Raw genomic sequence first — 27,036 nt, 5'->3', positions numbered from 1 at the left:
TCTGGAAATGTACTGCTCTTACCTGATATTGCTGTATAAGCATCAAACTATTTTATTTTAAAAGGCATGGTAAATTTATGAATGAAACTGTGCAAGAGGGATTTAATAAGAGATCCATAGCAAGTGTTCAGTGGTCTGGATGTTGCCTGCCACCAGGGTAGCATGAAATCATTTGATAATTAGACCATGGCCATGCAAGATTAGCATACCATAAAAATGTAGGAGTGCATTATTTTTATTTATATAACAGATGGACATTTAAAAAGGTCGTGCGTTTTTAACGAATGCGACGTCACGCCACTTGACAGAAGATTTAGAAGTGCTACAATATGGCCAAATCTAAAGCCTAAAAAACACCACCTTCCCCTTCCCCCTCTCCACTGGTCATGAAGCCAAGAAACAAATGTGCAATAGTGCTGTGAATTTCATTCCAGAGATCAGCTTAAGAACAATATTTACAGGGCACAAGGTTATATGTGCTTCCATTGTAGGTAATCATGAGACTCCAATCACTAGAGCTATCTAAAGGTGCCATATTTCTCCCCAGGACACATGGATAAGATAGAAGAGTAACTGCTGCTAAAAAAAAATATACAGTGAAGTGCTAAATCCATATTTAAGAGCAACATTTGCAATATTTTCCTGTACGTACAGGTTTGCAGAATATTTTTTCTTGTTTGAAAAAAGCTGAGGAAAGCTCTGGTAATTAAGTACTGGTTTCTAATACTGTAACATCATAGAAACTACATCCTTGTGCATCCTTGCACAGATCTACAACTCTGTTGTGATGGAGATGCCATGGCTTGCATGGGACCACAAAGTTAATTCTCTCACAGCTTAGCTATGAAGCTTTGGGCTGCCCATCAAAACACAGAATTAACTTAGTGGCCCTGTGCAAGCCACTGTGTCTCCATCATTTTCTCCAGACAAGTCCCAAAACACAGCCCTGGGAAAGCATGGACACATTCAGATACGAAATAATTCACAGAGCCAAAACCTTTCAGTAAAAATCCCACAGGTATTTGCTAGGGAAAACAGCAGTAGTCTTCAGCCCCTGCCTTTTTAGCTTGCTGTAACTCTGGCACCACCAGCAAAACACATGGGCAATGGAGAGCAGATACACATGGTAAAACTATATTAATACTGCACCAAGGTCTGCACTCAAGCCCATCTCTGTCAGCATAACCACAGAATGCATCCAGGAAAGGTTTTTTCTCTCCCCCTCCCCCCGCAATGTTAAAACTCACTCCTTAGGTACTGACTTCTACTCTGCTCTGTACGAGAACTTCATGAGGGTTGGGCTTGCCGTTCCAATTGGAGGGCATAAACTTCTAAATGTTTTCCGCCAAAATCTCACCACTCATCTCCTTTTTCTCTATGCTGTAGAGGAGAAGAGAAAGGGATGAGGGCCATGGATAGTTTAAATACAGTGGTCATATGAATTGAGTATACTTCAAGACATACAGGAAAAACTGCACAAGACATTACCATGCATACAAATCAAGTATTAGCATTACACCATCAGAGGAGCTGACTTTCAAGCAAGTTGAGATCTCTTTAACCATTGAAGCTGAATTCTATTCCAATTAATTTTAACAACCTAAACCCGAGGTGCCTAACCACATCTTTACCATCCAGGTTCTCTCTACAGTGAGAAGGAAAGATGATACCTCTGGAAAATGATTTATCACATCAGTCTTAGATGTTTGTTTCAGGATGGGTTGAGTCACTTTCTGGATGCACCTCTCTTTGTTTGGTGATGGATGGAGCCTGAACACCTGAGTTAATTCAGACATCTATGTTTTAACATAGTGAGCTGACATGGTCAAAGCCTTGGTCAAAAGCCCATACAGAAAGCAGACCTGAGGGGATGGCAGTATGTCAGGTACTATTTCTAGAGAAGTTAAAGATTTTCATCACACTGAGAGGGCATTTATCAAAAAAAAAAAAAAAAAATCATCACCATGTGCATAGCAGCTGGTACTTCATTTTAGTACTTCATACCTAGCCACTTGCACTGGAGAGAGAAATGATGGCGTGGGCAGAGATAAGAGGGAGGATGAAATTTTTTTGAATGATTTTGGTCTGGCTTCATGGACTGCATACTTGAGAGGCGATCTGAGGAAATGCAAATTATGTAACTTGTGACTAACAGCTCACATTAAACTACAGAGCAACAGATGCAAATATTTCAGATTAATTTACCAAACCACCAGGCAGCACTACCTCTAATTAGAGGAAGCATTACTCAAGAGGCTGTTATCCCGAGACCAGATGATGCACTCATAACCCCAACAGTGGGAGTTTGGCTAGGATGATTAATTATATATATATATACACACACATATTTTTTTCTTTTAAAGGCCTTTCTTAATGACAAATGTCCATCATAGTCCAGCTCCCAAATATATTTTCCCTCTGAATCTTGGCTGGGTAAGCTTGCTCAAGGTAATGCAAATAAAGTATTTGTTAAAGGAGATGACAATGAGCAAACAGCACCATAACAAACAGTGTTTCCACACTCAAATCACTAAATATTTTATTCAAAGATGGAAATCAATTCAGCATTGGAAAGATTTTTAAATCCTAGTTTTAACAACATACAAGCTTATAATGTTTCTATGCTGTAAGTATTATTCTATCTGCATTGTATCTGTTACATTTATATCTACACTAGGAATCACTTTGGTGGAGAAACAGCACATATGTGAGCACATATAAAGAAAACATGGCCCTCAGGGGGGGACTTCAGTTTTGCGACTTGTACACAAACATAACAGGCCTCAATTTCAGGAAGGTCAGGTTTCACACCCACAGCATTTTCACTCACATTAAACAAAAAATAATTATCCCAACTAATTACTCAGTCTCTCACCTACCTTTTGAAGAGAACTTTTCATATTTGGCTCCATTTCATTCCAGATAAACAACTTTACAATGCACTCTACCCTGCAGAGCAGGAATCACAAGATGTCTGCCACAGGAGCACTCATTAGCATTCACCTGGAGAATCACCTGTGTGCTATTTTAGGGTTTGATCTAAATTAATTAGTCGTGCAGCTGACAACAGCACTGGAGGATGTTAGCAGCTGTGTTTCCCTCCAGCATGCACCAGTTTCACCTACAGAAGTGAAGCAGGTGCTCTCCATCTGAGAGCTGCTTCTCCCAGCAGAGCCTGAGGGGCTAATTCAATATAGCTGTACAAGCACAAAGGTTTCCAGCAGCACCACCATTTTTATTTCTTTGCTGCTTTCACCACCAAGAAGTCAGCTTTCACAAAATAAACTATTACCTTTTCAAATTTTTCTCACAGGTACAGCACAAGGGAAAGGCCTCTAAGGCCACACACCTCCTGTCCCCCATCTTACAGCCCACAGACCATCTATCAACTGGCCAGGCCCCTCTTCTAAAACAAGGGCCCAGTTCTGTAGTAGAGCACTCACCAGACACACTACCTTTCACATACCTCTTTTATCCCTCAGCCACCATTTCCACCTTCATTGCCCAACAGAAACATGCTTCATGTGGTGCAAATTGGGGAAGGAGGCCCTTCCTGAGCCCCTTTGCTGAGGCTCCGAGCACAGGGCACAGCACAGGCGCTTTGTGTCCCCTGCCTGTGAGGCCCAGGCCCTCAGCCTACAGCTGCCCCAGCAGTCACCCGGCTGAGATGGCTCTACAAAAGGCTACCCAATATCTGCTGGATGGGCAGCTTTGCTGTTTTTCTTTCACTTCCAAAGCTGGTGTGTGTGTGTATTTGTTTTTTTCTTTTAGATCACAAATTTTAGATGAACTCAGTGAAGGATCCAGTCTCAATTTTGTGAATTGTGTGCAGTGTGCTGCTGCTGTTGTAGGGGCAACCATAACCTTGGAGCACCCTGTAGCAGCAAGGCTTTTAGAAAGCAACTTTTATGTGCTGAATACAGGGCTTAATTTTTGCTGCTATAAGAACTTACATAAAGGCTCCAGTAATAAGATTGTACTAGTGAAATGCATGTATTCTAAAGAATATAGCTTTAGTGATGTAGACTCTTCATATTACACCTACATAGGCAAAAGGCAAGTAAAAAGAAAGTGATTTCAGAACTCAGATACTGTCCATAATCTAAGTACCTCCTGCATGGGAGGGCTAGATGAAATCCACAGCTCCTTGAGGTCCCTTTGGTTCCCAAAGACAAGGAAATACAAATAAGGCAAAATCCTTTTCCAGCTGAGCTGCTTAGTGTGAACATAGCATAAGGTAAACACATGGCAAGGGCCTGGGTTGCTTTGAACTAACCACAGACAGGGAGGCTAAGCATCTGTGAAGGAATTTAACACTGAGGCAAGGAGAAAAGTATCATCCCCCTGTCCAACCACAGGCAGTTTGAATCTTTCCCTTGTTTCTCTCAGAATTAGTCTAACATTTACAAAATCATAAGGACTTAATACAATGTTTATTTTACTTCTGGTTCTAAGCAGCAGCAATCATTGATTACAGTTACTTGGTACACTAGAGTCACACTGGAGTTCACTTTCTACTCTCACTTCTAGTATTGCTTTTCAAGCAAGAGTTCAAAGATTGTATCTCAAATGTCTTTCCTTCTGAGTAACCAGCCTTAATTTGCTGGAAGCAATGAGCGCTTTGCCATTAGCCTGAGTGTCAAGAGGAGGGATCATGCCATAGTCAAGGGCATCATGGCAGCTGGCTGAATTCTTGCTCAAATTCTGCCCCTCATATTGGTGGTTGGCGCTTCACAGCAAATACCACCTGGCTTGAAAGCAAAACAAATGTATCTTCATATTAACTGTCTAGGATTGTATTTGCTATCTAGTACTGAGGGAAGCTGAACTTCACTTTTGCAAATGCCAAAGATTCAATTTCAGGCACATGAGTTCAAGGACTTAACTCTGTTCAATGTCTTGTAAAGAGAACATTCCCCCCCCCCCCCCCCCCCCCCCTTAATCCATAGTTTTCCAAAGGATGCACTCCTCCCAAACTCTGTTCCTTCCCCACTCTTTAGATGTCTTTGAATAAGAAGCACGTCTTGCTAGACTTTAACTACTTACCTGGCCCCAAGTGCTGAATAGTAATCATCGCTACACAACAACTCTGTTATAACATAATACCTCTATTTACTCAACCCAGTGTACTAATTGCAAATCAGTCCTGGAAGACAGTTAAGGAAAAATCTGTGGAAAGAAAATGGGCAGTGGAAACTTACCCTTTACCCCCCTGCCCCATTTTTTTCCAGAACAAACAGCCAATCTGACACTTAAGGATCAGAAATGTGTTATTATGCCTCAATGAGCAATGGTTTACCAGATTTTTCTCTTGAATTAACTGACAGTTGAATTTTGCATTTCTGAGGATAAAAATGAACTGTTATGGAATCTGAAAAATATATGGATTTTCAAACATCCATATGCATGTCTTCACTAGTGTAGTATTAGATCATTAGTACTAGTGATAACAACAATTGCTGAAATGAAACACGTACACTGCTGGAAAAAAAAAAAAAGAGATAAATTAGTAAACATTGGTTGAATCACATGGCAGTAAACTGCTTTAACAATGACAGCAAAATTAATTGTAACAAAATAAGACTTCCTGTTGTTTATTAGATATCGTAAGAATGAAATTTACAGTACACAAAATTAATATTAAAAATGTTCATGATTGATTTTAATGACATTTTTTCTTTGGATTAACTGCAGAAAAGCAGCTTTAAGAAGTTATGCTGAGATTAATTTTCAATTCTAGGATCTCAAGTGTATCACTGTGTTCTATCTACAGTTTTAATAACAAAAGCTACTTGATCTTTGCTGAATCTTGATGGCATTTGCTGAAAAAATTACAGAACAGCAACATTATCTGAGAGGATAAAAATATTATCACATTACAACAAAATGCTAATTGTTCAAGTTCATAAGCAAAATCACTTTAGGAATTTCAAACCTTACAACCCTGTATTTTCAGTATCAAACACTTGCCATAAGAAGTTGCATTCTACTATACTGGTGACAAAAAATGTTCAGCTTTGTTTTTCTTTTAGACAGGTACATAATCCTGGTTTTATTTTTCCTAATGAATTTTCACATCTTTAAGTTTAGTGTTAAACAAAGTTCCTTCTCCTAAAAGCAAGAGCTTAAGTATGGTACATTTCAATATGAATATTTTCACTTATGATGTATCTATATAAGGAGTATAAAATGGTTTTCATTTGTTAAATCTGTGTATTTTCAGTTTATGTCATATTGTTCAGCAGCAAGATAAAGTAACCACTAGTGACTAATCTAGATAGCCTAAAAATAGTCATTTTCTTCCATACATCATGTTTGCCATAATGCTTTTCACTACATTACAAAATGCATGAGAAAAACCAGGGACTGTAATATGCATTATCAGTATTGGCAAAAAAAACCCCCAAACAAACCCACAAACAAAACCAAACAAACAACAAAAAAAAAAAGGAAGCAAAAAAAAAGGTCTTTAGCTAAATTTCTCATGCATGCTCTACTTTCCAATGTGAATATGATTTAAACTGAAAATTCTCATGTTATCCAAACCATTTTTCTTAATAGACATGGAATGTATTTGTGCAATTGCAATGCATTTAAAACAAGGAGCTGCAGCTGGGCAAGCTGGTCAATGATTTAAAAAAGGAATAGGTGCCTGACAAAGAGTGGGCAAGCCTTCCAGAACAAAATAGGTGTTCTTTCTCTTGAGGTGTCTGTGATGTAAATCACCTGAAGTTGGCACAAATCACAAGAAATCTTTAAACAGTCCCTGTGAATGAACATGAAGACAAATCACAACACAAACAAAGCTAAGCCATTCTTCAGAAATTTAGAAGAGTCCAAAAACATTTTTTACTATTTTATCAGCTTGCATTAAACTGGCAAAATTCAGTGGATTGGGTTGTGTAGTTTTAATAGATAATTTGAATAGTTTATCTTATGCTATAAACAGTCTAAGACCACTGGCAAGAACAATCTGTGGGCTCTTGAACTGAGTAGCTGACCCAGGTTGAATTACTGGTGCAATACAATGGCACAGTTCGTCTCTGTAGCCCGAGCTCCCTGCAGCATTTGCAGAATCTTGCATACGTGTTGATGTTGTAGTTGTAAATGCTTGCCGAAGGACACTTTCCATCACATGAAACAATGTTCACCTGGTAACAAACATGAGGAACCATGAGCAAATTGAAGCAACCATGAAATAAAGTCAGGAGCTCTCAAGGAAGTCCAACACAGTAGACACCCAAAAGAAATGGCAAAGCTCTGAAAAACCTGGAGGTATTTCTTCCAGCCCCTTATGAAATCCCACTAATAGCATTTCCCAGACGTGTCCCAATTTTTAATCTCTGAGACTAATGATGACTTTCCTAGCAATTTCAGTAATAGCAGATTTTGGCCATTTAGAGGCACAAAGAAAAAAAAAAAAATTAATTTTGAAGTAACAGCCTTGGCCTAAACATAGCACCAAATGTTCTATTCACAGCTCCCTGCAGTATTGTTTTCAGTGATACACCAATGCAGTGTTTCTGTATTGACAAGGAGGAATAAAATAAAATACTTAAATAAATCTGTTGGGAAGCCAAGGGGAATTATTACTAATTACACCAGAACTGTAATACAGACTGTAACAGAAACAGTTATATAAACTGAGAATTTTTTCAGGTTTAATGGTCAGGATTTGTGTTTCTGTTCAATGAGACACTGAAACTAAATTTCCTGGCTGTTGCACAGTTTATTCTACAAAACATACTCTCAGAGTCATTTTAGAGGTTACAGCTGTTTCCCTACACTCTTTTATTACAGCTTTTACAGGCACCCTTACACATCTCACATGAGATGTCTGTCTGCACCCTTGCTGCCTCTCATACTGCCTTACTGCACAGCAGGACACTGTTGGTGTCCTCCTACAGAAAATCCTTTGGTAGACACACTGATAATGCCTCATTCTTCCTACACATTTCACAGTGTATGCATGCTGCTGTCTAAAAAAAACCTTCAGGGCCCAAGATTCCTTTCTTCGTGAAGTTGGCATGTAAACTTTCCCTAGAAAGATGGAAAATCAAACACATCTGCAGCCATTTTAACTGGCAATATTCAGTGATATCAGACTTACTTTGCATATAATAATTGGATTATAGGGTGAAGTGAGACTTTGGATTTACACTAAATCAACATGCACCTATATGCATACAAAAGCAGAAGGTCCCCATGTCCCTTTTTCTTACTAAGAATGTAGAGAAACATTAAAGCAGCTCCATGAAAAAACAAAAACACTGTCCCTGAGAGGCAGACTTGTGGAATTTGTGTTTCCTTTTTGTGTCTCATATTATTTCCCTTCTACTAAACCAAACTGTAATAGCTCTTTACTTACTGGTGTGTTACTCCTGCAGTCATTCTTGCGGATGGTCATCCTGACAGTCACCTTTTTACAGAATTTTCCATCTTCCTTACCTGCAAAATGGGTATTGATTGAAAAATATCCACTCAAAATTCTACATGTTTCACAGACAAGAACATTCCTGAATGTTTTATAGGAGCAAGAGATGAAACAAAGAAAATATCCAATACATCACTGTGCATGCAAAACTTCAGCAAGGTGACATTAGCTATATTTTGTATTGCTCTTAAAACTATTCTCTTTCACGTATTGTCTCCTTATAGCTTCAATGACAATCATGAAAAGTTCATTAAGTCCACCATCTTTAAAAAATTATGTAAATTGATCAATCATTCCTGTGAGAAGGCTTGTTAATGATGCATAAAGATGCAGTTCCTATGAAATAATTGTAACAACTTTAATAGCAGCAACTACATTTCAAGGGGATAAGCACAGTTTAAAATCAACACTAAACAGCAGAACCTGATACAGAAACATCAAGGCCCCTGAAGCCTTATTCTTTATGTTTTTATTAAATAAGAAAACACCAGTGAACAAATTAAATGCTTTATTTACATTTTCATTAGCATTATTTCTACTTTTTTTTTCACAGAAGTATGTACAAAGAATACAGATGAAATAAAGAAGAAATTGTGAAATGAGGAGTTCAGGTGGGAATCTTGAACATTTGAAGAACAGCAAAGAAGTTCAGTATGAAGTTCAGTTGCTAGCGATCAGAAGGCACGGCATCTTCTCACGGTGATTCTCTCTGTGCTGAAGCAAGCACATTGCACTGCAGATCTGTAAGAGAAATGAATAGTTCATTCCAGTATAACAGCTTCCACAGTTTCACAGTAGATTTTACACACCATGGTGCAGTCCCACATCATTCTTCACTTACAGAACTGCATTTTCTTTCAGCCAAGAAATCCAGAGATGTTGACAAAAGGTAAGTACTCCTAGCTCCAGAAAAGCAAGAGCAATGAAAGACTTCCTGAGTCACCCAATATCCAATATTGAACTGTGACAAAGGCTTATTACACCTTGATGTGTAATATCCAGTTCCCTGCTGCAATCATTGTCAAACCAGGTGATTTTTTTTTTTATTAAAACACAAAGGCCTGCTACTGTTTCTAAACATAGCAGAGGCTTCTGGAATATGAAAGAAAGGCCAATAATGAATCTTCTTGGAAACAAGTAAAACATTGACAATCAGAAGTGGCTGGCTACTGCTAGTGCGTTGAGTTATAATTGCTTAGGGAAGAAGTAAATTGAGAAATGAAGAACAAATAAATTGGGTTTGAAAATTGAAAAACTCACCATTTTTTCACATTTCTCATAGTCCAGTCCATGTTCTTTCTTCTTTTACATTATACATGGTGTGTAGGATGAGGAACTCAGTGCAGCTGTGGCTATGACTTCATCCAGGCTATAGTGAAAGTACATTTCTCATAAAGAAGTAAGTATCTAATGTATTTCCATGCATGCACTTAAATGCCCAGTGGATTTTAATGAGCTTTACAACATGACATACTTTTCCATGAATAACCTTACAAAAATGTGTGCATCTTACACACATCTTGTTATAATGAGGTTCTTTCTTACAGCCTCAGCCTGTATGGTCGAAAATCCTTGCTTAGTTTTTGGGTTGACTTTTAATGATGTTGTCATTTAAAGTTATATCAATGTGAAAGAACAGTACAGATTTCAGAGTAGTCCTCCTGAAGTCATGACTGTAGTTTAATGAAGGATGTATCACTCCATGATGCACAGAATTACAGTCAACATCAGTACTATGTTTTCACAAAATAAATGGCAGAACACTTGGATTCATAATACGTTGCAATTCCCCAAAATAACCTGTTTGTCAAAAAGAAAAAAGATAACCTCCAATTTTCATGGAGAAAACACAGGCTTGCTATTTCAGATAATTGTCCTAACTATGGATGGAAAGGAAATTACCTGCTTCTACAGTATATGCCACTGGAAGCAAAACAACATGATACATGATCTGCAAAATGTTGCTTACATAAAGAGCTTGAACAAGAAAAGCCATTAGCCTCTATGTTCTACAGCACTGCAAACACAATGGCAGTAGCTTACATATTTAAACACAGCAATTTTACACATGCAGCAAGCTTAAGACCACGCAAGTGCTTACTACCAACAGTACATTGTTGGCTAACAACAATGCACCGCCCACACAGTGCAAAATAAAAGCAAACCAAAACCAAAATGTGAACCACTCTGAACCACAAGTAGTTATACTACACTGCAGCTTTTGGCATAATTGGGTTATGGGAGGCCTGATGCTCCTATCAGGGAGTACATTGTTGGAAATCAACAATGATGCTGTTTGGGTTGGTCCCACTTATTTCCAGGAAAATGTACCTGTGTAACAGCTACCATAGGCTGTAGGAGTGACTGGGCTAACAGGGAATGGGAGGAGCATTGACACTGAAGAACCTGGTAAGAATATTACATATTGAACACAGTACATGTTACAAAGTATTCCCTATCAGTATGAAACATTCTGGAGTTACTAGACTTTGACATATTTGAGAAAATAATTCAGCCTTAAAATATCTGTATATTACAGGACCACAGAATGGCTGATGTGGGAAGGGACCTCTGGAGGTCATCTGGTCCAAACTCCCAGCTCAGGCTGCTGTGCCCAGCAGCTCAAAACCATGTCCAGGCATTACTTCCATTGCTACCCTGAATGTCAAAACAGAAAGAATCTGATCTATACCAGTATGGCTAAGACAGTCTGGTACCCTAAATTTAAGTTGTCCTTTAAGGCTACAAGAAAGACAGAGTTCATTTCCTCTGAGCAATGTTTGTAAATATTCTCTAGGCTTTGATGGAACTCCCAGAACTGAAAGGGAAAATCACAATGGTTTCCAATGGTAAAGTACTGCAAAAGAAAACAAAAACCTGATAACCCTTCTCATAAAATGTCACAGACAATCAGCTAGCAGCTCTCATGCCAGATGTAGCTGGAGTCAGAATAAACCACATGATTCACAGGGATTGTTGTCTATAAACAGGTGCAAAATGAAAATTTTATGAATTTACTCTTAAATGCACCTTAGAAGTCACTGAATTTTTCAGGGAGTTAATTTTACTTTGTAATGTGTGCTCCAGATTGATAACTAACTTTTGCCTTAATTATTTAAGAGTGTGGTCATTACCTTTCTCTAACTATAGCAGTTGGTTTTTAAAAAAAATCTTTATTAGCTCTCAGATGTCAAAATATATCTTGATCATCAAGTAAGGGAGGTTTTTAATTGTAAGTTCTTTTAAAAGATACTGCCTGAAAGCTTCTGAACTATGTCTATTATTGGAACCTAACACTACATGACAATCAGTTAATTATTTACAGCATTAACTGACAAACTGCATAGCCCAATCTTCATTTTTACCCAATATGAAAAATACGAATGTTGATGAAGCATGTTTTCAGGTGCCTTCCAAAACACAGTACCTTCTAGTATACTAAATGCAGTAACTAATAGTTTGAACAATTTCACACAAGCATCACAAAATAATCAAGGTAGCAATTTTAGTGACTTGGCTAGCCACAATCACTATCAGTGGAGTAACACATTCGATGTTAAACTACTTTCTACTAATTAAACTCCGCTAGTTCGACTGGTATTCATGTGCAGAACTGGGAAAAGTATGGCCTTCGGTATCTGTGAGTCAAGCTCTCATGCATGAAAGTATCAGCCTTGTTTCCAAGGTAACAACAAATGACAGACTTGTGAATGTCATTACTTACATGTTTTGCAGCATCCTTCTAGGAATGGCACAACATAGCCTCCAACCTGGTCAAGAGAAAAATAGAGAGGAAGAAAAATTGTGGTGTTCCCTCCTCCCCCTCCCCTCCAAACATTTATTCCTTCATATGCCTGTGCTATTAGAAATATCTTTGTAATGGGTTGGGGCAGGTCCCCTCCCCACCACAGGCAGAAATAACGACTCAGGCAAACGGATTGCAAAAGTGATGAAAGTTTAAATAGAAAGCAGTGAATGTTACAGAAAACCCAAAGCGCAGTGACAAAGAAAGATCCCATCCCCACCTGAGGGTGCATGCAAAACCCCCAGGGCTCCTTCTTCCCCCTCCCTCTGCTGGGCTAGTCTCAGCTGGCCAGGCCTGAGACTGCCCATCCCCCTGTGGCCTTGGGCCCAATCAGGCCCATGGCCGGGAGATCTCTCCCCCAGTTACCAAGTCTCGGAGAGGGAAGGAAAGAGGAAGTGCCAGACTCCGCACTGGATCTTATAGTGGTGCAAAGAATTATGGTAGGAAATACACAATTTCCTGTGTCCATCCCTCTGGGCTGGACTTCTGGACACAGGAAGTGAATGCACCAGGGGGGCACCCAGCTCAAACTACAACAATCTTTCAGACAAAGTTTTGCAACATTATTCAGGCAAGTTGAGTACTCTGGTGAATGGATGAAGGTTTGGCTGTAAATGGTCTAACTTGACTAGTTTAGCACAAATGGGTATTAAGTGGTTGTCACTGAATTCCACTGTACATCACCAGCTATCAAAATGCCACAGCTGGAGCATAAATGACTGTGTTAAATCTGACTCCAGCATGTGTTATCTAGAGTAAATCCATGACTTCTTGTAGAGGCCGTATTGACAACCACAAAAAAATTATTTTGAATTTAAAGGAGGAAGAAGTCTCATCCAAATGAGAAGCCACTCACTCCCCATAGTGGAGATTCACAGCTATATTCAGTGCTGTAGTATGAAGCACTCCCCATAGTAGCACGGGAAGAATAACTGCAGCTTTTAAAGAAGCTTTCTCAGGATAACACTGGAGAATTCCGTTTTGGATGTCCACCTCAGTATTTCAAGCCACCATGCTGTCTCCTTAGCTCTTTTAGTTTGCTTAAAACAGCAAAAGGCTTTTCACCAATTATGTTACTGCAAGTCTCTCTGCAGGGCAAACACACTGTGATCTGTTAGGAGGACCTACAGCCACCTAGTTCCTTTAGGATTGTCTCCTACTTGTGTGCCATCATTAACTAAGGAAAGTATTCTCCAACCCACATGTAAATGGCAGAATTACAGAGAGCAATATAAGATTGCTCTCCACATACTTTTCCAGGCACTAAGTCTAATCTCATTTCACAAATTCAAATAGAGCTTTTGCTTCTGCTGCAAAACTAGTCCACAAAACATTATGTCTCACTGTAAAAAGATTTTCCTGATATGCAATCTTTCCTTCTCTTTGGTGTTTTTAACCATTGTGATCAATCAAGTTACTGTACACAGAAAGCCTGTTAGAAAGGAGAAGTCTAACCCAGAAAGGTGCCCAAATTCAGAGAGCAGTGAGAGGACTAGTTTGATATTACAAGTCTCTACAAACAAGAAATAAATTTCTGAGAATAATTAGAAGTCTCCAGCTGTGTAACTTGGCAGCCTGGTGGCACACTGCATGTGTGTAGTTAGAGCTTTTCACCTTCAAATGTCTGGCCAAAAAAAGCAGGCATTACAAGAATTTATCATTTCTCCCTTTCTTGAGGTAAAATAATCTTTTGTCATTGTTAACCTTGTCATGCAAACATAAATCACAGCCAGAATGCAAACAATGTATTGAACACTGACCTTCACACACTCAGTTTCATTAAAAGGAGGGCAGCCAACTGAAGAGGAAACCAGAACCGGTCCTATTGTTGTGTTAGTGCATTCATATCTGATGCAGTTCGAAATCCAAACAGTACCAGGCTGTTAAAAATTGTAGACCAGAAACTTTACTTGGCAACTCAGCAAAAACATTATTATAAGTGTGTATATCACAATACCATTGAATGTGACTTTCTCTGAAATGTAATACTTCTAGGAAAATACAGTTTGATGCATGCTAATGTTCTATAAGTATAGAACTTTAAAGTCCACTAAATAGATAATGTTAACCAGGTCACATTAATAATAATTCTCTGATATATCAAAATCTCTTAATCATTGTAAACAGCTATATGATTGACTCTCCAATACATTAATGTTGCATATAAGCAAAACTATTTGGATAAATAAGTTCCTCTTCGCACATTTTATACGGCAGTGTCCATACATTATCTGTTGGTTTGGGTTTTTCTTTGTTTACTTATAAATATTTTGAAGGAATAAGAGATATAAACTTACCTTAAAACTGGAAACTGTGCCATTGCTGAAAGTGTGGAGACAAGACAAATTCTTACAGCTACCACAGCAAGTTGTCAAATCTTTTGGAGGCTGATAGACTTGGTTCTGTCAAAATCAAAGAGATTATTCCATGTATGAGACCATCTTGAAGCTTGACATTTTTACCCCTGTAGGGGGGTGAGGTTTTTTTCAGGTATTTGAGGTATTTTTCAGGTATTTTCAGGTACTTTCGGGATGGATTTTATTAAATAACTTTGAAACCCATACAGATTACCTGTGTACATTCATAATGTTTTTATAAAATGCCTTTGATCTTAATTGAAGTAAATGAGAGTTTAAACTAGTCTTCCTACCATTTTCAATTATAGGCCTGACAGCTTATTTCAAGAACCACTGAAATTTTGACTTTTTCCTCATTAGACATCAAGTAAGTCCATAATTGTAAAAAATATTATATTCCCATGGTAACATATCACACTATTTAAAAGGACAAGGATCATTTGCTATTTTCTAAAGCTATTTTCAATGCAACTTGGATTCTTCTATTTATAATTATTCTCTTCCCAATTCCTATTGAGCTAATATCTACCAGGAATTTGCACAAGTTTGTGCATAATACAACTGAAGTTAAACAGGGATGCAAGGGAGAAGTATGCTACATAGATTAGTTTATATAAGATGTATAGAGGCAAAAACAATGAAGGGAGTGAGATTTCTGTAAACATCTATCAGAAATGCAGTAGCACATCATTAGAGGGAAATTGGATAGTTAACTCTTTCCAGATCATTCTGACTGTCATCTACTCAACAAAACAAATCAAAATGTAATTAAGACCACTAGTCACAAAACATGTCTGAAGTTCTGAATTTCTTACAGCTTTGCACTTGACAGCACAGTCTATTGAAGATGTGTTCAGTTGGTAGTACTTAGTGGAGGGATCAATCACATCTGTACAGTAAGAAACACGACAGATGCCATCTGAGCTGTGTTCCATGATTGTCTGGCCAGGAAGCAGCACACCTCGCTCATTACTCAGGCAAACTTTGTCTCTCACTACAAAAACAATAATAAATGGCATGCTCAGGACAATCAGCTTGCTATCAGGATTCTCTTAGAAATTGTTTCAAACAGTAAGATAGTAAAACAGAAATGGAAAAGACTACTCTAGCCCTTGAAGAATCATAAGTCAGACTTTCAAATAGTACTTAACAGTAGTCTAACACTTCACCACAATTGTCATGTTATTTCAAAAATACCTGTGCATGTATCTAAACAGATATTATATATTTTATTAGTTACACCACCAAAATGACTGGGCATGTTTCTTCAGCAGATTTGTTTTGTAAGTTTACTTCAGAATACAATATGTACCGGAGAAAAGACTATTTCTCCCCACTGACTATTTAGGTCATAGAGGATAATTAGTTCAGAAGCACACATATCTGTGGCGGAAATCTCGTCAAGGACAATCCTAACTCTCTTGGCCAACTGAGTGTCCCACAGGAATTACTTTTTCCTGAGTTTTCCCACACGCTATTTGGGTATGCTCTAAGATGAATTTCCATCATGCTGAATTCTGTCCTTGACCTTGGGAAGCTCATAAACATGTCTATCAGATCCTGAATCATCCCATAATGGGATAGCAGGATTTTATGTGAACACCAAGTGTGTGTTCCACTTTCTGGCTGGAGTCCTTACTTCAGCTCAGCAAAATGCAGGCTTCTTAGTCAACTTTCCCAAAACTCTGCTGTTTCTCTGCACAGACCTTCTGCTGCAGGAGCTAACAGAACACAAGGAAGGACAGAATCAACCAAATATTTAGTGAGTGGTCCTATTTTCTTGCCTTACACTGTTTGTGAATTACACTGGTCAATTATTTTCTTCTCAGTACCATGTTCAAAGTGAACATTAAATTTCTGATTTATTTTAGGATTTGAAAGGATATTTCTGTGAATTAAATTCTTTTCTGACTTACCGCATTTGTACTTAACACAGTTACAGGTATTTTCTGTACTGTTCTGAAATTGTTCATCTATCTGAAGTTTCTGCCCCTAAGTAAAAGAGAGAGAGAGAGAGAGAGAGAAATGAAATGACAGTATTTTCTTCTTTGTATGATCTTTTAAACATCTTTCCTTCAGGATCTCAGTAGCAGTATTTCTTTTCCTTAGAGAGCTCTTTTGACAGAAAAGGCTAAAGCAGGCCCATAATGAAATGGTATAGCTTGCTTTTGTACAATCTCCACAGTGCAGAGTGTGTGAATAATTTAATGGATATAAATAGTCTTAGAATAGCACAGATGTGCATTTAAATTTTGCCTTTAATTGTTTATATGTACGCATATTAAGATTTTTCTGCTAGATTTCTTGAATTCCTGATTCCTTATGCCCCAGTTTCATGATTTATGAAGTTAAAACACCACCAACCACCCCATTTACGAAGTATTTTGAATTTCCCCAATTAGAAAAAAAAAAAAGATATTACTATTTTGAGTTCCTTCCTAGGAATCCAGATTATATTTTTTTATCAATTATTTGCATTGCAGTATTATTTTCTGGATAACTGCAAGCAAAATCAAAGCATATCCTGTATTGACTGAGAACCTAATTCAGAAATACTAATTTTTGTAAAGCAGAACCACTTGCAATAGAGTTTAAAAGTTCTGCTCAGTCAGTTGTCAGCATAATACATCTTGACTATGAAAAATAATATTAACAAAACAGTAATGCTTTGAAGTTCTGAAACTTGAAACCCAACATTTTATCCTTAGGCACATAAAAGCAGCTCCACTCTGCAAATACTTCGGGACAGGATATAGTCATAAAAGCTCCAAGAAATATCAATACTATAAAGCTATTTCATTCTGCAAAACATTTATCCTTAATCAGTTTCATAAAAATGAGTACATCTTCTTAAGCATTTAAAACAAAAAAAAGAAAGAAAGAAAGAATGGCATGGCATTTCATCTTTCACTGATAGAACTATTAGTAAGAGGAAGAGATTCATTAAGAAATTAATAAAAGAATAGTGACAAAGATGATGAATTTCATACCAGCTTGCACTGAGGTTTGGGGATTGTGTCACACGCACATTCTAAAAGAAAATACAGAAGCAATACTTCAGAAAGTCATGTGCCATGTGCTTAGAAAAGACCAGCAGAGAGAACAGGAATTCCAGATTTACAAGTCATAACTGAAGGCATTCTGCTGGGTTTTGAAATTGTGTTTGATTTCCATTCCACCCTGACAGCTTCTATGACCACCTTCAGGAATTACAATTTACTGCAGTCTACCTGAACACATTAAAAAAATTATTCTAGTTGCTAGCTTCCTTGCAGTGATGACAATCATTACCATCAATATGAACCAATGGAGAACTGTCTTAAGGCATCACAAAGAGTATGATATACTACTGTCTTTGTAAACTGTCAAATTCCTGACCTGTGAACCTAACCTTTTTTTCTCTTTAGCCATAAATCACTTACTAACTGTGGTGGATTGGCTCTGGCTGGATGCCAGGTGTCCACCAGAGCTGCTCTCTCACTCTGCTGGACAGGGGATAGAGAGTATAACAAAAGGCTTGTAGGTTGAGGTAAGGGCAGAAAGAGATCCCTCACCAATTACCATCACAGGTAAAAAAACCCAGGCTTGGCTTGGGAATCAGCAATCATATCACAGTAAGGTAGTAAGTCTAGCTTTGGTAGTTCTCCCTGCTACCAAAACCTTGCCACACAAACACAATACACTTTAAAATGTTCAAGATGCTAAATTTGGACAGGTATCCTATCACCCTCACAAAGCAAATAACTCCCAAACAAGCAGATTAAGAAGTTCTAGAGCGTATCTGATAGATAACAATGGTATACATGGCTGAAACTAGACTCAAACCCGAAAAGCCAAAGCTCTTTGTCAATGTCTTATTGTCAAAGGTAGCTAAAATGGAAAGCAATCATTTTACCACATGTCCGAAAGGGGCAGCAGTTCTCTGGGCTCCATACTTCCACCAAAGACATACCCAGCATACATTTGAATTCTGGACAACGATGTATTTCACAAACTAAAATTGCAGAAAAGAAAGGCTAATAAAGACAAGGTTGTCATATTTTGATGAACAGACATATGCATCGAGAGACAGTACATTACTTATTCATAATAAATATCTTCAGAAAATGTCTTACTTGAAAGGACTAGAAATCAAAATTTAATCATTAGCCATTGGGTAATACTAGTGTGGAGTACAACTACTCCAGACAAATATTTGAAACAGTTTTTGATCTCCAGAATCTGGGGCCTAAAATTACACATTTGTCATCATGATAGAGATAATGCTTAGGCACACAAGGGTTTGAAAGTAAAGATTATCTGTTCAGGACTATAGATGATAGTTTGTTTATATACATAAGTGGAGCTATATTCTCTAACCAATTTTTTTTTTGCACTAAGCATCCATGCTACAATATTTAACATGTTTTCTATTATTTAAAATATCAAAATCAAGTCAAACTTACTACACTGGTATGTAGGACAACACCTCTCTGTAGTGTTGCCATCCACAATAAGAACTTCCCCTTCTTGACATTTGGGTATCTGATGTGAGCAAGGCCTGCATGCTGGAGAAAACAATTATTTAAATCAAAAACATAGGCAGAAATTTTACTACTGCCTAGGAAACATGCCCATAAGTTTGTCACACAGTCATATGAAAGAACAGAGACACTCTGCATTTACTCCTATAGTCCCTGTACAGGAGGCTAATTCTCAGTGCAGCTTGCCCTTTCTTTGTCCCCTGCTATAAATAATGTATGCATTGTTTGTGAGTCAGATCACAAACAACAGGATTTTCTCTCCCTGTTATGAAAAAATTTTGCTAGATTTTCTCTCCTACCAAGTCACCTTGCTGTCTTCAGAAATGTTCAATCTATAGAATCCTTGACCCCCTATAAAGGGTGTCTCCTGTGATCCCAGTGTCATCCTCCCACCTGAACATGTATGAAAACCACAAGGTTTTTTCTGATATGAACGGCACAAAGACTCAGCATCTTTTGGTCTCTCTAATTAAGGCAACTCGGTCTTTGATTCAGAGGTATCTGTGTGCAGAAAGAGCCAAATTCAGTAGGACCACATGATTGTGCTGCACAAAGTTGTTTTGTGACACTATGGTTGATTCCACTTCTTATGTTTTGTCAGCTTAATGTCCATTGTTTTAAATATTTTTAGGCCTTTCAGTGTTGGGAGAGCTAAAGGAAATACAAGGAGCTATATCTGGCAAAATAATAGTAGACATCATTGCGTATACAAAACCACACAGTCTCAACCTCTCAACCAGCCAGAATACTGTACCACATATATGGGAAATGCAGCAGGTACTCTCCACCCGAGCAGCAATTAGCATCTGATCATCTTGACAGCCCAGCATCTGCTGCATTGGTTCGCACTTTGCTGGATCGCATTCTGAAAGTACAGTGGATCTGTTTATTTACAGGCAGTATAGCATTCCTCCTTTGTTGTGATGCATCTCAGAGAAACAGTGCAGAGATGAGAATCACTGCAAGATACTTCAGAAACACTTCTTCTTTGTATTGCAAGACAGCAAAGACACATTTTCACCTGACTGTTAAACACAAGACTCCTTCATCATTACATCTGCTGATATTGACACACAGACCAAACCTGAGCTTTTAGATGAAAGAGAATTTTGTTAACAGCCATACTAACAATGATGTCTACACTAAGGAAGTTTTTGCTTCTAAGCTGGGTCTACTTAGTTTACTGAATAATTTTCACAGGGTGAACTTCTTTACCTTATCAAAAGAAACCTACCACAAACGTAGTTAGGACAACAGGATTCTTCGCTGTAGTAAGTGACCAGCTTTTCCAAGCCATTACACTGAGGGATTAGGGACTCACAGAGGCTCTGGTTACAAACTGTTACATAAAGAGAAAGAAAAAAAACCAAAACCTTCTAAACTATCTTATACATTTATAAATCAAATAGTGAAGCAGCAAGTACTATTTGCATTTTGATACACAAATCTTGAAATAACAACATATGTGTGAAAACCACAGCAAACTACCAGAAAAACCTGAAGCAATAAGCAGAAGTGTCCAGCATTTGCAACAGTCTTCATAGAGGCAAAATTAAACTGGAGCAGAGCCCTTGTGAGAATTTTAAAAGAAAGAAGGAAAGAAAGGAAGGAAAGGAAGGAAAGAAAGGAAAGAAAGGAAAGAAGAGAAAGAAAGAAATGCAAATTCCTGTGGAAACCTCACTGCAACATCATCCCAGGTGGTCAAAAGATGAAAACTGCTCGCAGTTTCTTTCTGAGCACAGACTTTCTAACCTAAATATGGATGTTTTTAAAAAGAGCTTTTATATCCTCCACTGCTTGCTTTGTAAAATAGGCATAGAGTCTGAATTAGTTATAGAATTTATCTGTATTTGAATGCCTGTACAGCAGGGAGATACACAATCCATATCCAAACAAACACAATGCTCTTTCAGTCCTTATAATCCTTGGTCTTTCACTCCACCCCTCCCCTACAACCTACTGATACTAGTACAATAGTACAAAATGTTTACAGTTTTCTACATAATCTGTAAAGGCAAAGTGAAGTAATTTCCATTTCCCTCAGAAGTAGGATCTGTAACAGGGAAAGAAACCACAGAGAATGGACATCTGCATATTCCAGAGGGCAGTATTCACAATCATGAAGGAATACTTACTACAGATCTTCTGAGGACAACAAGTCTGATCATCAGGAACAAGCAGAGCCACTTCTGCAAATCGCTGACAGTCTAAACTGTGGGTATCTGAACAGTTGTACTCCACTGGAATAACGGTCTCACTGTCAACACATTTTTGCATACAGCATCCACTCAAAGAAGTTTTCCAGATCTCACCTACTGCATGAGGTGCTCCTGAGCTGTCTGTACAAGCTAAATCAGGAAAACAACAACAAAAAATACATTCCTTTTAACTTTAAATTTTGACCACCACTTTCTTCTGCATTAGGTGTGGATCTATGAAGTATAAAAATCCCAGAGTTTTAAAGGCATCACTTAACCACTTCACCCTACAAAAAAGTGAAAGAGGAGACAATCTGAGACTGAGTTTGTATGGGAAAGCAAGACACTCAATACCCTCCAGAGGACCAGGGCCTCCACTTTGTTTTGTGTCCCCACTGCAAGGCTAGTAACTTAAAATCCCAAACCATCCTTTGTTTTTGAAGTAGTGATGTGACATTACTTTCATACTTTGCACACATAAAGCTATTATGAATATACAGTGCTCTATGTAATATGATTTAAAATAAATGTATTTAAGGTTTGATAGTGTTAAGTACTGGTCCACAATTTGCTGTGCTCAGGAAGAATTGTAATATAAATATCAATTATGGCACAAAGAACACAGGACATGAAGATGAATTATTCAAAATGTGTAATTAACTGTTGCTACGTGTTTGTTGAATGCCATTTAGCATCAATAGAGTGGACCCCTGGCAAAATGCTAGGGGAAAAAGGAGGACAAGTCTAACATCATTAGAATACTAGAATGCATAAACATAAGCAAAACCTTCCATCTTGAAGAGCATCCTCCAGCTGATGGAAGGTAAGCAACATTGTATGTCACAAGGACATTCCCTGCTTGCTCACTTGTACAGCTAATCCTCATCTGAATGACATATACAGAACTCATACCACATCAGAACTTGACTTTTTAGTAATGAGTTATCTGACCGCCAGCTTGCAGATAATAATAATTATGAAAATCACATCCAAATATACCACATTTTTCTTCAGGAATACAGACAGCAGTATGAGCTCGATGAAGGATGGTCCCTCCAGAACAGATGCAGCCTTCTGTCAATACCGAGCAGGAGTCTGAATCGAGAGCAGCAATCTCCTTATTCTGACAAGTGTCTGGAACTTCACAGGCAGCTATACAAGCCTGGTAGGAGAAATTTTCAGAGCAGGAGAAGGCTAGGAAGGAAATCAACAAATTACTCATTCTAAAGTTACAAGTTATTGCAATGCACTACCTAAGAGCAGTGTTGTCTTTTTGTCAGCTTGCTGTGCTTGCCAGTTCAGTAGGGTCTGTCAAACTAAAACATTTATACAAAATTTTCTACAGGATATTTTCAAGAAAAAGGAAGTTGTAGTACCACTCTCATCAGGCTTAGGTATGCATTTCAGCAGTACTGATATCAAACCATACAACAGTGTTGAGCACTTTGCAGTGGACAAAAAAAATATATCACAAAACAAACATAAAACCAACAAACAAAACAGTGATTACTAAAGGGTGAAGCTTTGAAATTACAAAAATATTTATGTAAAGGCTAATTCTTCATGGAACTGTAACAAATGGGACCAATTCATTGCTATATTTAGTAGTTATCCACGTTCATTTCTCTTGTGTGTGTGCATTATTTTTAAGTCAAAGAACACTGAACATTCTTTATACTACTAAAGGAAATTCATTGTCATGTTATGAGTGCATGCAGGAACAGACTAAAAAGGTACCTCATATTATTTTAACTTTTGCTCTTGAAAAATTAACATAGCCTTTCATTGGACCAGAACAGCAAAAAACAGCTGCATAAATATGGCAAACATAGAATGACCACAAATGCCAACAGGGTGGATCTGTGAGCTACCAAAATCTATAATCCTTATGATGTAATGATACCTAAATCATAGAGCAAAACCATCTGGAATCACAGCAATGAGAAAAAGTCCAGTTCACAAAGGGACAGTCTGCTCAAAAACAATGTTCCATTTCAGACTTTAATTGGAAGAGTAGGTTGATTTCATTCATCTCCTCACTACTAAAAGTGGTCATAATTCTCCACAGGGAAAAAAAAAAAATCTGTTAAAGCCCTGTAAATAAAGAAACTCGGGCTTTTAAAAATCAGTCTACAGCATATCATCACTTAGTGATCACAAAACCCGCTGAGAGTGCATTACTCTCCCTGGCCAGGCACACACCACCAGAGGTCACTCTGGTCTAGCGATAGGAGAGAGAAGTAAGTGTCCCTTCATGGCGGGTGCAACACACAACTGATTTACAGATAGATTTTATAAGATCGTCTATTATTTACTAGTAAAATCCATAAAAATCGAAGATTTTTTAACATTTGACTGTTTTTAAGCTTTAGATTCCATGACTATTATTTGCCTGTGCGAAGCCTGTACACATGAAACCACCTTAAATCACTTATTAAAAGATGACATCACTTAAAATTTCTATGCACAGTTCTCACATATTTGAGGATCACACTTAACAAGCCTTTCCCTTTTCAAGCATTAAGCCCACAGCCCTCCCTATATGATCACTGCATAAGAATATTTCCAGGTGACAGCATGAAGCAATGCTGTAATCCAAACCTCCTATTATGCAACTCTTACATTAGGCAAATCTTGGAACACTAGAAGTACAGTTGCATGCAGAATACTTACGGCAGTAATCAGGGCTCCTCCATTCTATACAAATATTAAATTTGTTGCACATTGCCACATAGGCAGCCAGAGAAATGCATGGATTTCGAATGTACTCAGTGTCTTGAATCCACATATCACAGAATAGCTCAGGTGGAACCTAACAAAGAAAAAAAAAATTACACCTTTATAGAGACCCTGGTCTTTCAAAGTATCAGCTAAAAAGAGTAAAGCCAAAAGTTCAAGGTCCACAGAAAGCAAGAGACCACCAGCCTCTGTGGGTGTACAAAGAGAAGACACTAATATTTTAAAGTAAGACTTCTCTCTTATATTCTTTAGTGTCATCCCTAAAAATACCAAGGCAAGAGCCAATACAGTTTTTCCAATGGAAGACATAATTCTCATTGTTCTTTATTCTTTTTTACCTCTATATTTTTGTCTATTTTTAGCCTCCTCCTCATCAACCTCAACAATATACAAAAGATGAAACAGTAAATGTAGTTCTATAATTACAAATAAAATTTATTTGCACACTGCGAGTTTGTTATTTGCTTTATGTTTGCTCTGAATGGTCTGGTGTAGCCTTTCATCTCTCTACGCTGGACTTCCCTGTCTCTAGAGCCTTTGAGAATGCAGGTTCTCAGATTACCTATTGCAGTTTGGAACCTGTTAAATTACTGAACACTGAAGGATTAATTAAATCCTAAAACTTTTTTATGTCACTTTGCTGTACATTATATTGATACACTTAAATTAGCTGGGACTGATTAATAACTTTTATTTATCCAAAAGAGCAGAGATGCATTACAAATTCTGGAAGTGATAGCTGTTTATTGCAACTCTCCTACCAAGCTGCCACACTCTTATTTTTACCTTGAAAATGCAAATACAGAAAGAAAATAATTGTATATGGCATACCATAACTTTCATTACATGTAGTTTCAGATTAGTGAAATTACCAAGTATGTAACATTATATCAGAACTGCATTTCTCTCAAAATGTAAGCTTCCAAAATAGTTAACATACATAAGGATGACAGCTGCTGAAGGTCTGGTTCAACACCATTTTTAAGCACTCTGAGCAGTCCATGACCGAGCAATTAGTTTCCCGATTCCTGTCTTCTCCAGCATACTTCAATGAGTCAGGCACTTGCCAGCTATCTATAAAAGTTGATAGAGCATTGCCTTTGCTTAAAACTGTCCTGTTGGGTAGCATCAGGTCGTTTTCCAAGCTTTGATCACAAAAACCTGTGTATTGCCAGGAAAGAAACAAGAAAAGAAAAAAAGTGGGGGGTGGGGGTGGGGGGGGAGTTGGGCGGGGGGGAAAGGCACATTAATGCTGTATGGTTCATGTCAAAACATGTTTGAAGTGGTGTGTTCAGACAAATAAATAGCTTGTGGAAAAAATAAACAATGACAATATCACAACATGACAGTATCAACCTACAACAAATGTAGAAAATCTCGGGTGGGATCAAAATAAACAAAGTGCAGTCAAATCATGTAAAAAAAAAATGGAGAGGCACCTACAAATGGAAAACTATTGCATATCAAATCTATTGCACTCAAACTTCACCCCTCAATTGTACAAGCACAAAACAAAAATCTATTTAAAAAAAAGGTTACAAACTTCATCCATGTCTAGCAATAAATGAAAACAGCGTTATCCAAAAAGGGAACCTACGTAAGATGCCAAGATGCTTATCCAATTCTGTACTTCAGAAATATTGTACCATTCTACTCATGCTTCTGAGCAGTCTTAAACTAACAAACTATAATTTCTGAGACTTTTGTATCAGATTTTTTGAATTGTTTCTTCTGATGTCTCCAGAAACTTTCATGGCAATTCTAAATCTTTATCTGTTCAAAAACTATTTGTGGATTTAAGCCTTTTCTAGAGAACTGGACTGTTTTAGCTGGTTTTCACACTCCTTGACAAGAAGAGCAAGCCACAGACAATCAATGATAAGCAACAGGCATTCTGAGAGTAAAACACCTTTCAAAACTGTAGCCAGTAGTTGATCTATATTGAGTGTATACAACATAAATAGGAAGTACTTGACAGTTATGAGAGACTTCAAAGGATTGCCGTCATGTCTGGGATATCTTTTTTCACTTCTTCTCTTACACTTTGTCAAGATTTAGCAGAGCAAAACTAAGTCTTCACATGTAGCTTGGTGAGATCTGGTTGCAGCTTGCTTTCACCAGGTTTGCTATAGAGATATCCATGTTCCTTCCTCACAGGCCTCATATCCTACACTAGCTCTTCACCAACTGTCACAATTGCCCAACCCTTGCACTGTAAAAACACTGTTGTCTCCTGCACAGATCCTTCCAAAGGATGCTTCTGATCCAAAACTGTAATGCTGTCTTTGGTTTCATAATTTCCATGAAACTGATAAATCAGTTTCCATAAAACTGAGAAATCAGGACCTCCCAATACTGAGGTTTAGCCAAAAAGATAACTGAGAAAGCAGACTAACACAGAAAGCACAGGAAACCAGGGCAGACTAATTTACCCTGAAAAGATGCAGTGCAATGAGCTCATTTAAAATAGAGTCCAGTAAGTTGCATCAGACAGCACCATGAAGGCAGACTTATGTAGGAAGTCCCAACCAGAGATGAAAATCAGAAAAATACAGCACATTCTCTGAAAAGGCTGTACTTGGAACACCATCCACAGGAATGTGCTGTCATCTGATTGAAGTGCCTTGCAGACCAGGAAAGTAACCTTCCCCATTCTCCTTATGACAGCAAATAGGCAAAGGCAAGGGACTTACAGGATAACTTGAAATAGAAAACAAAGTCTTTACTTTCTTGTTTCTGCTTGATCTAATTATAATAAACATTAGAAACACAAAGGAAGAATGACACTGAAAACAAAAGTTAAGGCAAATTATAGAAAATAATCCAATTTCAAAATGGCAGTGAGAAGCACATTACTGTCCACAGGACTTGGAACTTGACTGAGGAATCAGTGGTATTTGATACTGAGCCACAGGCATTTGCCCTTTCTGAAACTGGAAAGATATCCACTGTAATTATATGAAGTGTGTAACCCGGGTTT

At 37.8% G+C, this 27,036-nt stretch overlaps 1 protein-coding gene across 1 annotated transcript in view; it reads right to left on the bottom strand.

Annotated features, from left to right (window-relative positions):
* Positions 1–6,522: 6,522 nt before the first annotated feature.
* OTOG (otogelin) overlaps positions 6,523–27,036 on the bottom strand; it is an 83,092-nt gene continuing 62,578 nt past the window's right edge. The window contains exons 41-56 of the mRNA XM_054172041.1: positions 24,997–25,217; positions 23,991–24,129; positions 22,317–22,511; positions 21,255–21,467; positions 20,354–20,458; positions 19,874–19,984; positions 19,042–19,143; positions 18,492–18,590; positions 17,587–17,627; positions 16,513–16,588; positions 15,412–15,590; positions 14,537–14,641; positions 14,000–14,119; positions 12,159–12,204; positions 8,369–8,448; positions 6,523–7,151 (exon numbers count right to left, since the gene is read on the bottom strand). Of these exons, the coding sequence (XP_054028016.1) occupies positions 6,951–7,151; positions 8,369–8,448; positions 12,159–12,204; positions 14,000–14,119; positions 14,537–14,641; positions 15,412–15,590; positions 16,513–16,588; positions 17,587–17,627; positions 18,492–18,590; positions 19,042–19,143; positions 19,874–19,984; positions 20,354–20,458; positions 21,255–21,467; positions 22,317–22,511; positions 23,991–24,129; positions 24,997–25,217 (2,033 nt within the window). The 3' untranslated portion in view covers positions 6,523–6,950. The remainder of the gene's footprint in view (positions 7,152–8,368; positions 8,449–12,158; positions 12,205–13,999; positions 14,120–14,536; positions 14,642–15,411; positions 15,591–16,512; positions 16,589–17,586; positions 17,628–18,491; positions 18,591–19,041; positions 19,144–19,873; positions 19,985–20,353; positions 20,459–21,254; positions 21,468–22,316; positions 22,512–23,990; positions 24,130–24,996; positions 25,218–27,036) is intronic.

This window comes from Dryobates pubescens, chromosome 22 (assembly GCF_014839835.1).
Source record: "Dryobates pubescens isolate bDryPub1 chromosome 22, bDryPub1.pri, whole genome shotgun sequence".
In the NCBI taxonomy this organism is placed as follows: domain Eukaryota; kingdom Metazoa; phylum Chordata; class Aves; order Piciformes; family Picidae; genus Dryobates; species Dryobates pubescens.
Note: the sequence above shows the minus strand (reverse complement) of the source record. Positions and strands in the feature narration are given on the sequence as shown.